The 13763-nt window shown below is 58.6% G+C and overlaps 1 protein-coding gene across 1 annotated transcript in view; it reads left to right on the top strand.

Moving 5' to 3' along the window:
• The window catches only part of CFAP65 (cilia and flagella associated protein 65), a gene marked incomplete at its 5' end in the record, with an annotated part of 32313 nt that extends 22183 nt beyond the window's left edge, over positions 1–10130 (top strand). Inside the window, 14 exons of the mRNA XM_084231614.1 lie at positions 526–702; positions 1005–1071; positions 1235–1345; positions 3624–3815; positions 3910–4068; positions 5208–5351; positions 5557–5670; positions 5860–5967; positions 7171–7215; positions 7420–7622; positions 8031–8159; positions 8644–9183; positions 9757–9894; positions 10002–10130. Coding sequence (XP_084087740.1) covers positions 526–702; positions 1005–1071; positions 1235–1345; positions 3624–3815; positions 3910–4068; positions 5208–5351; positions 5557–5670; positions 5860–5967; positions 7171–7215; positions 7420–7622; positions 8031–8159; positions 8644–9183; positions 9757–9894; positions 10002–10047 — 2173 coding nt within the window. The 3' untranslated portion in view covers positions 10048–10130. The remainder of the gene's footprint in view (positions 1–525; positions 703–1004; positions 1072–1234; positions 1346–3623; positions 3816–3909; positions 4069–5207; positions 5352–5556; positions 5671–5859; positions 5968–7170; positions 7216–7419; positions 7623–8030; positions 8160–8643; positions 9184–9756; positions 9895–10001) is intronic.
• Positions 10131–13763: the final 3633 nt, after the last annotated feature.

The raw sequence follows: 13763 nt of genomic DNA, 5'->3' as shown, positions 1-13763 counted from the left end.
CTGTCTTCCCTTTCTGGCTGGTCTCTCTTCATATCCTCTGCCTGTTTGGGGCCAGTTCTGTGCCACCTTGTGAGGTGAAGGGACCTCCTTTTCAGATTGTGACCTTGGGCCCCTTGATCACGTGTTTTGCCTATTACTTGGCCACAGTCACGTCAGGTGCGTTCACTCTATGCCCAGCCTTGGGCCTGCTTTGCTGGCGTATCTGTTCTTTGCCCTGTGCCACACTGGCCTGGACACTCTCCAGCTTTGGGGCCCCTAGTTGGTGCTGCTGGCATTCCTGGGTGTCTCAAATAACCCTAAGAGCTTTGTCACAGAACCCCCTGCAGGAGGTTCGCATACACAGTGAACCCCAGGACTCCTGGTAGCCACAATGGAAGCCCTAGTCTCTACTTCCGGTTTAGTCATCAGAGCCCTGCTTCATTTCCTGGCTGGGGGATATTATGAAACCCACGACAAGACTTCCCACCTCTTCTTTCTGATGGTGCTTTGTGTGGCTTCACGCTCCCTGCTCCACACCCTCTGCAGGGCCTTCCTCTTTCCAAGTGACCAGCAGATCGACCTGGAGCTGTGGGCAGAGCAAGCAGAGTTTGACTTCACTGAGCTGCACCAAATGCGTGTGCAGGACAATTCCATATTCTCCATCAACCCCAAGGCTGGGAAACTGAGTCCTGGACAGGAGCAGATGGTCGAGTTCAAATACAGGTGCTCCCCCTACTGTCCACCCTGCTCTTGTGGTCCTGAAGACACCCCTCCTCCCCCTTGCCCGGAGCCATGGGGGAGTCTGACCTTGTATTTCATAACTCCAGGGCACCCTGAATTGCCACCACCCGGAAGGACTCCACCTTCCCACCTACGGGGGTGGAAGGGCTTTAACCTCCTCCCTGTCTATCCCAACTTGGGTTCCCACATCATTCCAGGGACTAGCGGCCTCCAAACCATAGGTCTGCCGTGACCATCTGTTCTCCTACTTGTGCTCACCCTTGGCCTTGTCCTCTCCCTTCTAGCCACCTATTCGTCGGCACTGATCGCCTCCCGGTGCTCTTCAAGGTGTCCCATGGCCGGGAGATCCTGGTGAGGCCCCAACACCCTGGTCTTGTTCTGGACAACAAAGAGAGGAGCGGGAGGGTGGTGGGTGATAGCCCCCGGGAGCCGGGGTCCAATGTCTCTGCTGGGGGCTTTAACTCCTCCCAGAGAAGGACTTCCTGTTTCCTACTCATGGACTTCCTATTTCCAGCTAAATTTCATAGGTGTGACAGTGAAGCCGGAGCAGAAGTACGTGCACTTCACTTCCACCAGTCACCAGTTCATTCCTGTCCCGATCGGGGAGACGTTGCCCCCAAGACAGGTCAGTGGTCTACATTGTCTCGGTCACAAAGAGGCCTGAGGGTTGATCTCTGTTCACATCAGCCCTTGAAAGAGTGACAAAAACCCTGCCCTCCAGAAGCCCTCGTTCTTAAGAGGGGGGGCAGTGGGTTGAGACTGGAGAGGAGGCTTCTAGCGCCCTGGAGCCCAGTGCAAAGCTCCTTGTCAGGCCTTGCTCCCACTCAAAAGCAGGAGCTTTTTTCTCTAGCACAGAATTCTTCAAACACCTTGGACAATGAACTACACTGATATATTCTGGATAATAGCTCAGAGCATACACACACGTACAAGTGAAACAAAAGTATCCCAACTCAATACAAACACAGTGATGTGCAAAATACTCTGATAACTTCTTTTAAATTTTATCCTGTTCCATTTGTCATATTCTGGACATGATCCACAAAATTGGTTTTATCACCTACCCATGAATAGGCCTCAGCCACAGTTTTGAAAAGGTCTCCTCCAAGTGAGTTGTTCTGAAATGTGAAAAACTGGAATGTGAATCCTTATGAAGCTTTAGAATTTTCTTTTCTCATTGGAAGGAGTCGGGTTGCTTTGCTCTGAAATTATGCTTTGGAAATCTCCAAGAAGAGGACAGAGTATTTTCCCAAGCAGCTCCTGAACCAGATGTGTCTGACTATTTAGAAGCTCTTGTTTCTGGCCAAGGGCCTGGGGCCATCCAGCCCTAGAAGCAGAGGCCTGCATTCCCAGAGCTGAGATGGAGTCTCCCCTCACCAGAGCTCTGTTCACTTTCCTATACCAGCCTCCACCTTGCTGGATGCCCAGAAGTCAAATTAGGCTTTCTTTAAAAAAAAAAAAAAAAGATATATTTATTTATGCATACAAAAACCGAAGTACAGGCCAGAGGTGAAGGGGGTGAGAGGATTCACCAGAGACAGAGTGGGGAACAGAACAGGCAGACTGACGAAATACACTGCTGAGGGGAGCAGCAGGCAAGACAAAAGAGGTCTGCTGCACCATGTGGGTCACCTCCCTGGCTGGGGATCAAACTCCTGCTGCAGTGGCTGCGGATTACTTCATAGTGCTGAAACTTAACCCCTTGTGCCACTAGGGAGGCGACTCATTAGGCTTTTTCAAAGCTAAGCTATTTCCAAACCTGCAAAGGACCTTTTTCTAGAAAAGGAAGGCAAAGTCTCATGTGCCCTCGGGAGAACTTTCCAAAGGGATCAGCCCACTCCCCTGGGCTGATCGTGGACAGTGGAAATAGCCCCCAAATCTGAAGCCAGGAGACTCAGTTGTGCCTCCAGCCAAACTTCACAACTGTACAAGCTTCCCATTTCACTGGGGAGGTGATGACAGGTGGGGTCCTGGGACTGCAAGCGAGCAATGAAAATAGAAGTCTGAGCTTCCCAAGACTTAACTCCAAAGGCCAGTGACCACAGAAGGGCCTGGAAGAAACCAGCGACTTTCTGGTCCAATCCCGGATGGCTTAGCCAACATTCAGCCAACATTTTAGTGGCAGAATCATTTTAGGACTTACTGGGGATAGGATTTTAGAAATAAGATAAAGCGACAGGTTTGCTGAAAAGAGATAAACTAGGGGCAGGAATAGGTTTTGGAGTGAAGAATTTGGTTTTGGCCAAATTTGAGCTGCCTATGAGATAACCAAGAGCGATCATCACTAGAAGCTGATACTGGGTCTAGAGCTTGGGCTTGAGAAGGAGCCAGCATGTTCAGGAATGAGTGCCAGGAATGATGAAAGGGAGGGCTGGATGAACGCTTCCATCTTCTCACCTCTAAATTATAGGATTTGGACCAGAAAAAGCTCTGGTTTCTTTCAGCATGTTCTGTGATCCCCAGCCTTTGGGGTTAAGTCTCAGGACCTCCGACTTTTCTGCTCCCTTCCCTACTTTTGAGCAGGACTGCCTCTAATGGCAGGTGTGGAAAGTGACAGCCTCACAGGCGATCAGAATGAGCGGCTAGAAAATGATGCTGGGCCACTAGGGAGCGTGTGTGTGCACCCCCTAAATGCAAACACTAGGGGCGCTAGCGTTACTTGGGAAAGGTAAGCTGAGAGCAAATCATATAAGGGTTACAGATTATCCTAAAATGGCACAGGCTGAAAAAAACAGTTGCATACTTCTTGGGTGACCAAGCTACAAGAGAAGTCAGAGGCATTTAGGGGAGTTCTGGAACTGTAAGAGTGAGCCACCTGCCCCCTGCAGTGGACACGGAGTCCCAAGCTCTCTGCATTGCAGCGCTGAGCCAGTGTGGAATATTTCTGTTTCTGCCTCCTGCAGATCTATGAGATGTATAATGGTGGCTCGGTGCCAGTGACATACACGATCCAGACCAACATCCTGTCACAAGTTCAGGAAAAAAATTTCGATCACCCCATCTTCACCTGCCTCAACCCCCAAGGGGAGATCCAGCCAGGCACGACTGCTCGCATCCTGTGGATCTTCTCGCCCATTGAAGCCAAGACCTACACGGTGAGTCAAGATATGCGGTAATATGGGATGAGGGGTTGGAGCTGGCCGCCTCTGAGGGCCTTGCTCTGACCTGTCTCTCCCCTCAACTTCCTAGGTGGACGTGCCCATACAAATTCTGGGGTGGAACTCAGCCACCATCCGCTTTGAGGGAGTGGGCTACGACCCCCATGTCATGGGAGACACCGCCCCATTCCACAACATCGCCTCATGGGATGACAGCTCCATACAAGCTAGGCTAATGGTTCCTGGACAGGTAGGAGGAAGGGAGCTGGGAAGGCCTGTGACCTTGGAGAAGCCTGAGGGCCCAGGGTGGCCAATGTAGAGGGACAGGGAGACTAGGAAGGAAACAAGATGGAGCTGAGAAGGAAAGGAGGCAGAGGTGAAGCCTGGAACCAGCCCTCCAGGTTAGGAGGCAGCAGCAGCTTCATGAGAGGCTTGCCCTGCCACCTAGTGCCGGCAGGTGTTCCTGCTCAAGCTACTTCCCCTCCAGCCGGCCCTCTTCTCTGGGCGTAGAAAGAAGTTCTCCCATCCTAGGGTTCTATGGTATCATTTTCATACAGAACGCTTCCTTCCGTGGGCCTCGATGGATTTTGCTGAAAAATATTTGGGGTGAATAATGATCCTTCAGTTCTACACACTCCTCCCTGTTGGGAACTGACCCATTTGTCCATCCACCCCTCCACCTACCTACCTGCGTGCATTGTTGACCTGTTGACACCCACGCCCATTTGCTTACCCACGTTTCTATCCACCTGTCCTTCTATGTGCCGCCCGGTCATGATCCACCCACACACCTGCCTGTCTGCCCTTCCCTTCCATCCTCACTGGCTCCTACAGCAGGACGAGCACTGTGGGGCCCTGGAGACCCAGGGAAGAGTCAGACAAAGCCCCAGCCCTGGAGGCACCCAGGGTCTGGCCAGAGAAAATGCCCCTTCCATGTGGCTTCTGTCTTTCTAGACCCCCCCCCAACAACCCCCAACAAGTTCCTATTCTATGCCTAGGAAAGATGCCAACAGCTGATCACCTATTTGCAGCCATCCTTCAGTGACTCAAATTATGTTAGTTTTAGGTCTATCTCTCTAAGACAATTCTGCTTCCCCAACCTTTCCAAGCCCATTTTATAAACGGTCAAAACCATAGACTTAGAGTGAGGCTATCTCGGTGTAGCCCAAAGCTGTTTCTGTGAGAGACCTTTGGAAAAAAGAGTTTTTGCTCTCTGAACCTTAGCAGCACCTCTGGAGTAGGGGTCGTGGTGTCCTATCATACAGATGTATGCCTGCAGATCGCCTCCGTGGCACCCGGCCTGCTGAAGGCGCTTGGTAACTGGAGTGGTTTTCATGGTAATTATTTCTTCACCTTCCAAAGTTGCTGTCATGTTTTCTCCACCATTAGAATGTCTTCCTGTCCCAGTATCACATCTCCCTGGGAAACATTCCTGTGCAGAGCAAGTGCAGTCGCCTGCTGTTCCTCAACAACATCTCCAAGAGCGAGACAGTTATCTTTGTCTGGCAGCTGAGGCCTCTGGACTTTGGGGAGGTGAGTGTGCTCTGTGTCCACAGAATCAGAAATTCCAGCAGGACTGCAGATCTATCCCACCCCATCCTAATTCATATTGCCCCACCTTGTCCCATGTCACCCCACCCCATCCCACCCCATCCCATCCCATCCCACCCCATCTACCCCATCCCACCCCATCCCATTCCATCCCTGAGAAGCTCCAGAGACTCCCCCAAATTAACAGGTGTCTATAAGCCCCATGAGAGGGAAGATGGCTCCTGAAGAGACGGTGCCATTCGTGGTGACCCTGAAGGCCTCAGTACACGCCACCTTCTACAGCATGGAGCTGGTGTGCAAGGTAGGACCAGCCCCGGACAGAAGGTAGGAAGGGCGAGCATATCTCTCAGTCCAGGAGGTGGAGTGGCCTATGAGATCCTCAGACCCCAAAGAGAGGCAGGGCCCAGCCCCAGGAGGGGTAGAGGCCCACAGCTCAGGCCCACAGCAAGGCCTGGGTACAAGCCCTCAGTCTCGGGGTCCCGGGCCACAGGTATACCAGCAGGAGCTCCTGCAGCAGTACCACAAGGAGCTGCAGGAGTGGAAGAGCGAGCAGTCGCGGCAGGAAGAGGAGTTCACCATCACTGATAGGAGAGTGAAGGTGAGGCACGCAGAGCGGACCTTGAGCACCACAGAGCTTTCTGATCGGCCTTCCTTTGATATTGAGCTGTCAAAAATGAAGACCTGAGGTGGTCCTCCATGCAGAATCAGGCAGCCTTCCCCAGGAGATTAGATTTCTTTCATTACATTAAGCATAGCATCTCCCCAAGAGTCTCCCTAGGTCCTGAAGGCTGGCTGGCCACCCCCACGTGGCCAGTGTTCACTGGGTGCCTGCTAAGTGCTGGCACTGGGGGCCTGGGCCCACAAGACGGAGCTCACCTGCTGATGGAGGACAGTGTCAGGGGCAGGGCCTGGAAACAGATGGCCAGGTTTGGATTCCTGGCTTTGATGATTTCTAGCTCTGTGACCTTGGTCAAGTTACTTAATCTCTCAATTTCCTCACCAGCAAAATGAAGGGGCATAGATGAGACAAGTTCAGGCACAAATTGCTATTTTTGAAGCTGGGTAGAGGGCCATGGAGGATTCTTTGTATGTTCTCACATGACATTTTCCATATTTTAACTTTAATTTAATTCAACCTTTTTAAAAACAAAAGTGTAAAAAGTATTTTTAAATGCAAGTAAAATATTATTTGCTTTGTAGCGTTGTGGGGAGTAAATGAGTTTGTGCCTAGAGCAGTCAACAGTAAACCTGCACCCAGTAAACCTTTACTAAACATGTTGGTGTTTGTGGGGGAGATCGATAACAAGCACGAGACAAAACATCCATCTTGGCTCTCCCTCTATTTCATAGGCCCCCCGCTGATATTCTTGTACCTCCATCACCCCTAAGTCTACCACACTGAACCCCTGGGGAGGTGCAGCCCCCACCCCAAGCACTTGGCTTGTGAATGTGAATTACTTGCTGGCCTGGGAAAAGGGATTTCTGACTGTGTCTTAATAAGGGAGGCTGTTTCCTTATCACCCAGCCACAAAGCCCCAGGGCACAAGCACCCTTGAGGCAGCCTGCACAATTTGGTGGCATCTCCTCTTTCTTTCAGTTGGGTAACCAGACTTTCTCTGTCTAAGGCAGCACTTCCCTAGAGAAGGTTCTGGAAGAGGGTGTGGAGGGCATTGGGCAGAACCAAGAGAGCTGCAGGTCCTGGCACTGGCTTCATGCCCTCCATGGGTCAGCAGGAAGGGAAGGAAGAAGGGAGTCCCTCTGGGGCGCTTGCATCTAAGCAGGGGTCTCTTTGCGTCCGCAGAGAAGGGTGAACCACACAGCTGGTGAGCCTATGAGGAAATACAAGGTGAGAACAGACCCATCTCCTTGACAGAACTTGAGGGTCCTTGCCCAAGCCCGGGGATATCTCCAGCCAGAAGGGAAGGACAAAAGTGGCCCAGATAGGGTGGGGCTCAAACCTCTGTGTGGCCCAAAAGCCTCATTATGGGGATAGGGACACCTCAGGGATGGGAGTGCAAACCCTGGTCACCCATGCCCCCCCTTCCTAAAGACGCTGCCCCCCATCAAGAATGAGCAGTCTTTGAACCGACCTGCCAGCTGGAACCTTCAGATCCCAAAGGAAGAGCCAGCCTGGCCATGCCCCCAGCCGCCCCAGCCGGGCACGCTCTGCTTGGACCTCACTGCCCGCGCTCATGCCACCGACTACTTCCTGGCCAACTTCTTCTCCGACTTTCCCACCCACTTCTTGCTCCGGTGACTCTCTCAGCAGGAGTGGGGGGTCTCCTTCCTCTGCTTTATGCCCTTCCCCACCCCAGAACAGGGCCTGCCCAGACCCAACCCTTGCTGAGGGGCGGTAGCGGTGGGGCTACAGGGATGCCCCCACGCGTCTCTGTGCTAATACAGAGGGATCAATGAATTCAGAGTCCCCTGGAGAACCCTCTTAGACCTCCCTGTGCTCCCCCTGCCTTCCCTTCCCAACTTGGAGCCTCTCCAGGGGCCTCTGAGGGTTGGCTGGCTTCCCAGAAAGCAGCAGCACTGCCCTTGGCTAAGGCCCATACTCACCCGAGTCCTGATGACCAGGCTCCCACCCCCACTGCCACAGCTCTGAAGCCCAGCGTGGTAGTCTGCCCGGTTTGCTCAAAATGTCATGGCCTACCTCAGGGAGCTGCCGAAGAGGAAGCAGCCCAGGGCGGAGGCCGAGACTTCCGAGGAGGACTCCCGTGACAAGTGGGACCCTGTCTCCAAGCAGGAGAAGCAGCTCCTAGTAGACTGTCTCACCACCATCATTAGGTGACCACCCGTTCCCTGGGCCCTCACCCCAGCCCCCCCCTTCTCTCCTGTGCGTTCAGCCGGCCTCACCTGCCCACAGCCCTTGAGTTCCTACCCCTTCCTTTTCTGAAAAATAGAACTTGCTCAAAAGATCCAGGCCCTCCGGGATGGCGAAGGTCGGATGGAGTGGGCTGGAGGGGTGCTGCGGGCTAGGTGCCGGGCTCTGCTCTGCCCAGGACAGTGAGCTAGGTCACTGTCTTCCCGGAACCCGTCCCCTCCCTGGGTGTAACTCCTGGTTCCACCTCCACTGTATCATGATCACCGCTAAGAATGCGCACCATCAGAAGCGCCTCCTTGAAAGGGTGGTAGAGCCAAGGTCTCCCCTCGCCCACCCAGCACCTCTTTGTGGACACAGCAGGCCAGGACCCCCCCCAGCGGGCGGCGGGCCCCAAAGGGAGCTGCCCGGCCTCTCAGCGAGGACCTTCTCCTCCTCCCTGCCACCCAGGGGCCTGCTGGAAGACAAGAATTTCCACGAGGCTGTGGATCAAAGCCTGGTGGAGCAGCAGATGCCCTACTTCTGCCAATTCTGGAACGAGGAGTCCGTCAGGTTCAAGGCCCAGAGCAGTAAGCTGCAGCTGGGGCCCGTCCAGCCCCCATCCTGGGACAGCTGCGCCAGCAGGAAAGACAAGGAGGACCCGCTCCAGTGGGGGGGGAGGGAAAGGGAGGAAGAGGAGGAGAGTGAAGAGGAAGAGGAGCTGCTGGAGGAGGAAGAGGAGGAAGAGGAGGAAGAGGAAGACGAGGAGGAGGAAGAGGAGGAGGGGGGAAGGGAGGAGGGGGAGGGGCCGGGGCGGGAGGAGGGGCAGGGGCCGGGCCGGGAGGGGCCGGGCGAGGAGGCCCCGCAGCTGGAGAAGGAGGAGAAGTTGACCTGGGCCGAAATCGAGCCCAAACGGCTGCCCAAGTCCCAGGAGTCCCTGAAGTGGCAGCAGCAGCTGAAGGTCATGGCGAAGGAGGAGCAGGAGCAGGACGAGAAGGAGGCCGTGCGCCGGTGAGCCGCGGCCCGGGGCGGGCTGGGGCCCCGGGAGGCCGCCCGGCCCCCTCTGCGCGTCCCTCCCGGCTCAGCCTGCGCGGGCCTCGGGTGCCTGCAGGACGTGGCCTGAGCTTCAGTCTTCTCTGCAAGGCCCGGGGTTTGGCTGAGTAGCACCCCCCCCGGGCGCTGGTGCTGGCCGCAAGGCCTCCCGACGGGTCCCTCGAGCTAGGAGGAAAGTGTGGCCTCCCCCCGGGGCCGCCTTCCCCGGACTGTCCCCGCGACGGCCCCCGGCTCCTCCCGGCCCCTCCTGTACCCTCGCAGCCGCCGCCGCTGGCCTTTCCTCAAATGCGCCCCTGGCGCGCCCCCAAACTCTAGATCGCCGCGGCCCAGACCTCTGCACGTCCAGCAACCGGCGCTCGCCAGCTGGTCTCTCTAGGCCGCCGCGCGGGCGGTGTAAACGGGACCCGCAGGCGGCCTCGCGGCGCCGGGAAGGCCGCGGCGGGGCGGGGGTGCGCGGGGCGCCGGGCTGGGGGCGCCGACAGCCGCGCCCCGCTCCATCCTCCGCGCCCGCGCCCCTTCCCCGCCCCGCAGGCTCCCGGCCTTCGCCAACCTGCAGGAGGCGCTGCTGGAGAACGTGATCCGGAACATCCTGGTGGAGGCGAGCCGCGGGGAGGTGGTGCTCACCTCGCGGCCGCGCGTGATCGCGCTCCCGCCGCTCAGCGCGCCCAGGTGGGGGCGCCCGGGTCCGCCGCGGCCGCGCGGCAGGGGTGACGGGGCGGCCCGGCGAGGTGTGAAGCCTCGGCCCCGCTCCCTGCCGGGGGCTTTCTGTCTTTCAGGCCCGTGACCCCCGACCCGCTGCTGGAGGTGTCGCTAGAGCCGTAGCCCGCGGAGGTGCCCCGCGACCCCCTCCCCCCACGCGCCCCCCGGCCGGGGCGCCGCTCCCGAGTCACTCTGCGGACCCGCACCCAGCCCCGCGGCCCTCCCCACCGCCCCGCCAGTAAAGCATCTGCTCTTTTTCTCCATCTGCCTTGGCTTTGCTTCTCCGCGGCGCGAGGAGCGCGCGCAGGCTCTGAGGCGGACAGGGGTGCGGGGTGCACCGCAGCGACTCCCCCGAGATGCGGGGCTGGGAAGCGGCGCCTCTCCGCCCCGCCGTGGGCGCGGGGCCTGCCCCGGCCGGAGGAGGGCGCTGCGCGCGCGCCTTTGCCCCCGCGAAACCGCGCGGACGGGAGCCCCGCGCCGTCGTCTCGGCAGGTGGCCCCGGGCGCCGAGGCCGGCCCTCCCCGGACCCCGCTGTGCCCGCTCCGGGGCGCGGCCCCTCCGCAGCCAACCTTTCCCCGGCACCTGCCGGGCTCCGGGGACTCTGCTCGGAGCTTGGGGAGGAGGAGAAACCCTGGCGCGTCTCGACGGCCGAGACCTCGGCGCTGAGACGGGCTGGAGGTCGCCGCTGGACAGCGGGCCCCAGATCCTACCTGTGTGACTTCTACCTTGAACCTGAGTCCCAGACCAGGGTGTCCCGGCGGGCCTAGGCTGCGCCCTTGCCTGCTCCCCCTAACCTCGGCCAGGAGCTGCCGTTCTCCGCCGCGCGGCTCCCCCCTCCCCCGCAGGTGGGTGGAAAAGTGACATCTGGTGTTGTTCCAGAGGCGCCCAGGTCCCCGGCACCCCCCCCCCCGCCACCCCCGCCGCCAAGGCCTCGGAGGAGCTCCGACCTCAGCGTCTGGGCGGGGGGGGGGGGGGGGCGCTCCGCCTCCTCTGAGTCAATATTTGCCCCGAGCAAACGGGCGCCCGGACAGGTGTGAGTGTGTGTGTGTTCTGTGCGCCCAGGGGCGGGGACTGCACCGGCCGTATAAGAGCGCGCTGAAACCCGGCTCCGGCACAAGCTCCGGGGCGTGGGCAGGGGACCCGGCCAAGCAGGGCCGTGCCGGGTGGCGGGTGGCCCGGAAGGGAGGGGCGGCCAGGTGCACCTGTGGCGGCCGCCGCTGCCGCCGACGTGTCAACGGGCAGAGGCGCGCAGGTGAGGCGGCGGCTAGCGGGGCGCCCCGACCCTGTGCGCGCGGAAGACCCGGACCAGGAACGCACCGAGGGCCAAGGCCCGGCCCCGGGCCCTCCGCTCCCGCCCCGCGACGAGCCCCTCGCACAAACCGGACCTGAGCGTTTTGTTCGTTCGGCTCGCGTGAGGCAGGGGCGGCCTCTCAGCACCAGCCCAGGGGCCCGGCCCGACCGCCACGCAGGCACCTGCCGCCGCCGCAGCCAGACGGGTCGGAGAGGCCGCGCGCGCTGCTCCCAGGGGAGATCCGGTTCCCATCCGGCCCCGCCGGCCCTGCCTTGCCCTGCCTGCAACTCCAGAGCTGCCTTGCTCGATTCCCTGTAATCCGAGCAGGCTCCACCGGTGGCATAGGGGGCTGTGGCCGGAACAGGAGCCCTTCTGGAGGTGGAAACCTGGCTTCTGGTCTGGCTCTCTCCCAGCGACTTCTGTGGCCTTGGGCAAGTCATTTCTGGGCCTCTCCTGGTCTTTCCCATTAGCGCTATGAAGGGGGTTGGTCTGGCCTCCTTGCAAGGGCTTCCCCAGCCCCCACTGCCTAGTTCTGGGCAACTACCTATACCTTTGAGGCCCCAAACCCCTCAAGGTGCTGGGCAGTAGCTTCCAGGTGTGGAAAATATCCGTAGGCCCACTGAGAAGCCCAATGGGGTCAAGTCTGCTACTCCAGATCTCGAGGGGTTCATGTTCTGCCATCGCCCTGGCCCTTATTTCAGGGGCCCTTTTCTCAGACAGTGAAAAGGGCTAACACCACCACCTTTCCCAACCTTTCTGCCCCCCCCCACCGCCCCACCTTGTTACTTAGCCTCTTCTTTCTCAGCGGGGTGGGGTAGGGTGGGTCTCAGAGGCCTCAGTTTAGGCAGGAAGCCATGGGTCATTAACCACAGCCCAAACCTGAGCCAGACCATCTGCTTTCCCAATGGCTCAAAGTGCTAAGATCTGAGGATGACAGGGGGGCCCAAAGAGCCCACGACTCCAGCCTCCTGTTAAGAGAGCCCAGAACTGAGGCTTCCTACAAGGCCTGGGTCCTGCCTGAGACCCTAGCTGAGTCCTTGGCCTGTGATTCCAGGGGTTCTCCATTCCCCCAATTGATGATATTGAGCCTGTTTCAGAGGGTGGAGCCATTTGTAGGTCAGGGGGTGGAAGGAAGGCTCCCACACAGGAATACGAGCCCCCGTTTCCCCTTAGGGTGAGAAAGCATCATTGGGCGGGACTGCGCCCCCCACCCCACCCACACAGAGGCAGCGTCGGGAGAGGAAGCAAGGGTCAGGAACCACTGGTCCCTTTGCCTCTAAACTGGATATTCTTGGAGGGCTGTCTTGTCCCCTCCCCCCTGAACTCCACTCCACCCCTCACCCAACTACCCGCAGGCCTCAAGGGATCTGCTGAGTCCTTGGCACTGAGAAGAGGAGGAGGAGGGGATGAGGAGGCTCTGACAGATCCCAGGCTGGTCTGGGGAGAGGATGGATTGCGGGTGGGCTGTTGCATGTGGCTGCCCTGGAAGGGGAGATCCACGTGGCCCTGGCTAGGGTGTGTGCAGCGCTCATCCCTGCTTCCCAGCCCAGGCTTCTGTCCTAGGCCCAGTTCTGTGCTCCTCACCTGGCAACGGGTGACTTGCTTGTCAGGCTGGTCAGATTGGCTTTGTACTGCCTCCCCACTGTGGGCACCCGGCTAGCTGCGACTGTCTTCCAGGCTGGGAGGGCTGCCTCTCCCCGCCCTCAATCGTGGGAGGGGGCTGGAGCTTCCCCAACCTCCTCTGATGGGGTTTCAGATCTTTGAGTGTTGCAACAGAGGCCTCCCCTGGAATGACTACCCCCCCCACACACACACACACACAGAGCAATGTTGGGGGGTGGAGAATGAGGTCACCCTGTGGGCTGGGGTCTGCCCTTGTGACAGAGAATCACTGCTTTTCCCTCCAGGGTGAGATTCCTCCCCCAATAACGACCCGAATTTCCTGGCTTAGCTGAGAGCTGGCCTCCCGTCCAGGTCCCGCCTCCCCTGCCTGGCGGGGTGGAGTCTCCAGGCGCCAGGACAGCCTGCAGGTGCAGGCTGGGGGAGGGAGGGGCTGCTCAGCAGCTGGTGTTCGGAGCATCCCCCTCTGCTCCCCCTCCCTGTCCTGCTCTGGGCCTGACTCTGCTTCCTGTCATCCCTGTCAGCACCCTGGGGGGAGGGAACAGGTAGTGGAAGAAGTGGGTGTGGAGGAGTTGGACTTGGAGCAGTGATGGCCAGGGGGAACTGCTGAGAAATGGGGAGGAGAGGATGAGGAAGAACCCTGAACTCTCACAGAAGGAAGGCCGGACAGCAGGACAAACTGGATGTAATCCAGAGGGTTGGGAGCACCACAGGGGAGACTTGAGAGCCCAGAGAGGCGGTAAGGAAGCCCTCCAAGACTGAGAGACAGAGACAGAGGCGCAGACAACAGAAAGGAGGGAGTGAGAGAGAGACACAGAGGTGACAGGAGATGAGAGATGGAGGGATCTGGAGATGTTGGGTCAGAGGTCAGGACACCCAGAGGTGGCAGGCACAGTGTGTGGAGGAAGGGGGGGCAGGCATACACACA

The sequence above is a fragment of the Talpa europaea genome (assembly GCF_964194135.1).
Source record: "Talpa europaea genome assembly, chromosome: 1".
Lineage (NCBI taxonomy): Eukaryota > Metazoa > Chordata > Mammalia > Eulipotyphla > Talpidae > Talpa > Talpa europaea.
The sequence above is the reverse complement of the archived record's forward strand: the minus strand, read 5'-3'. Positions and strand labels throughout refer to the sequence as shown.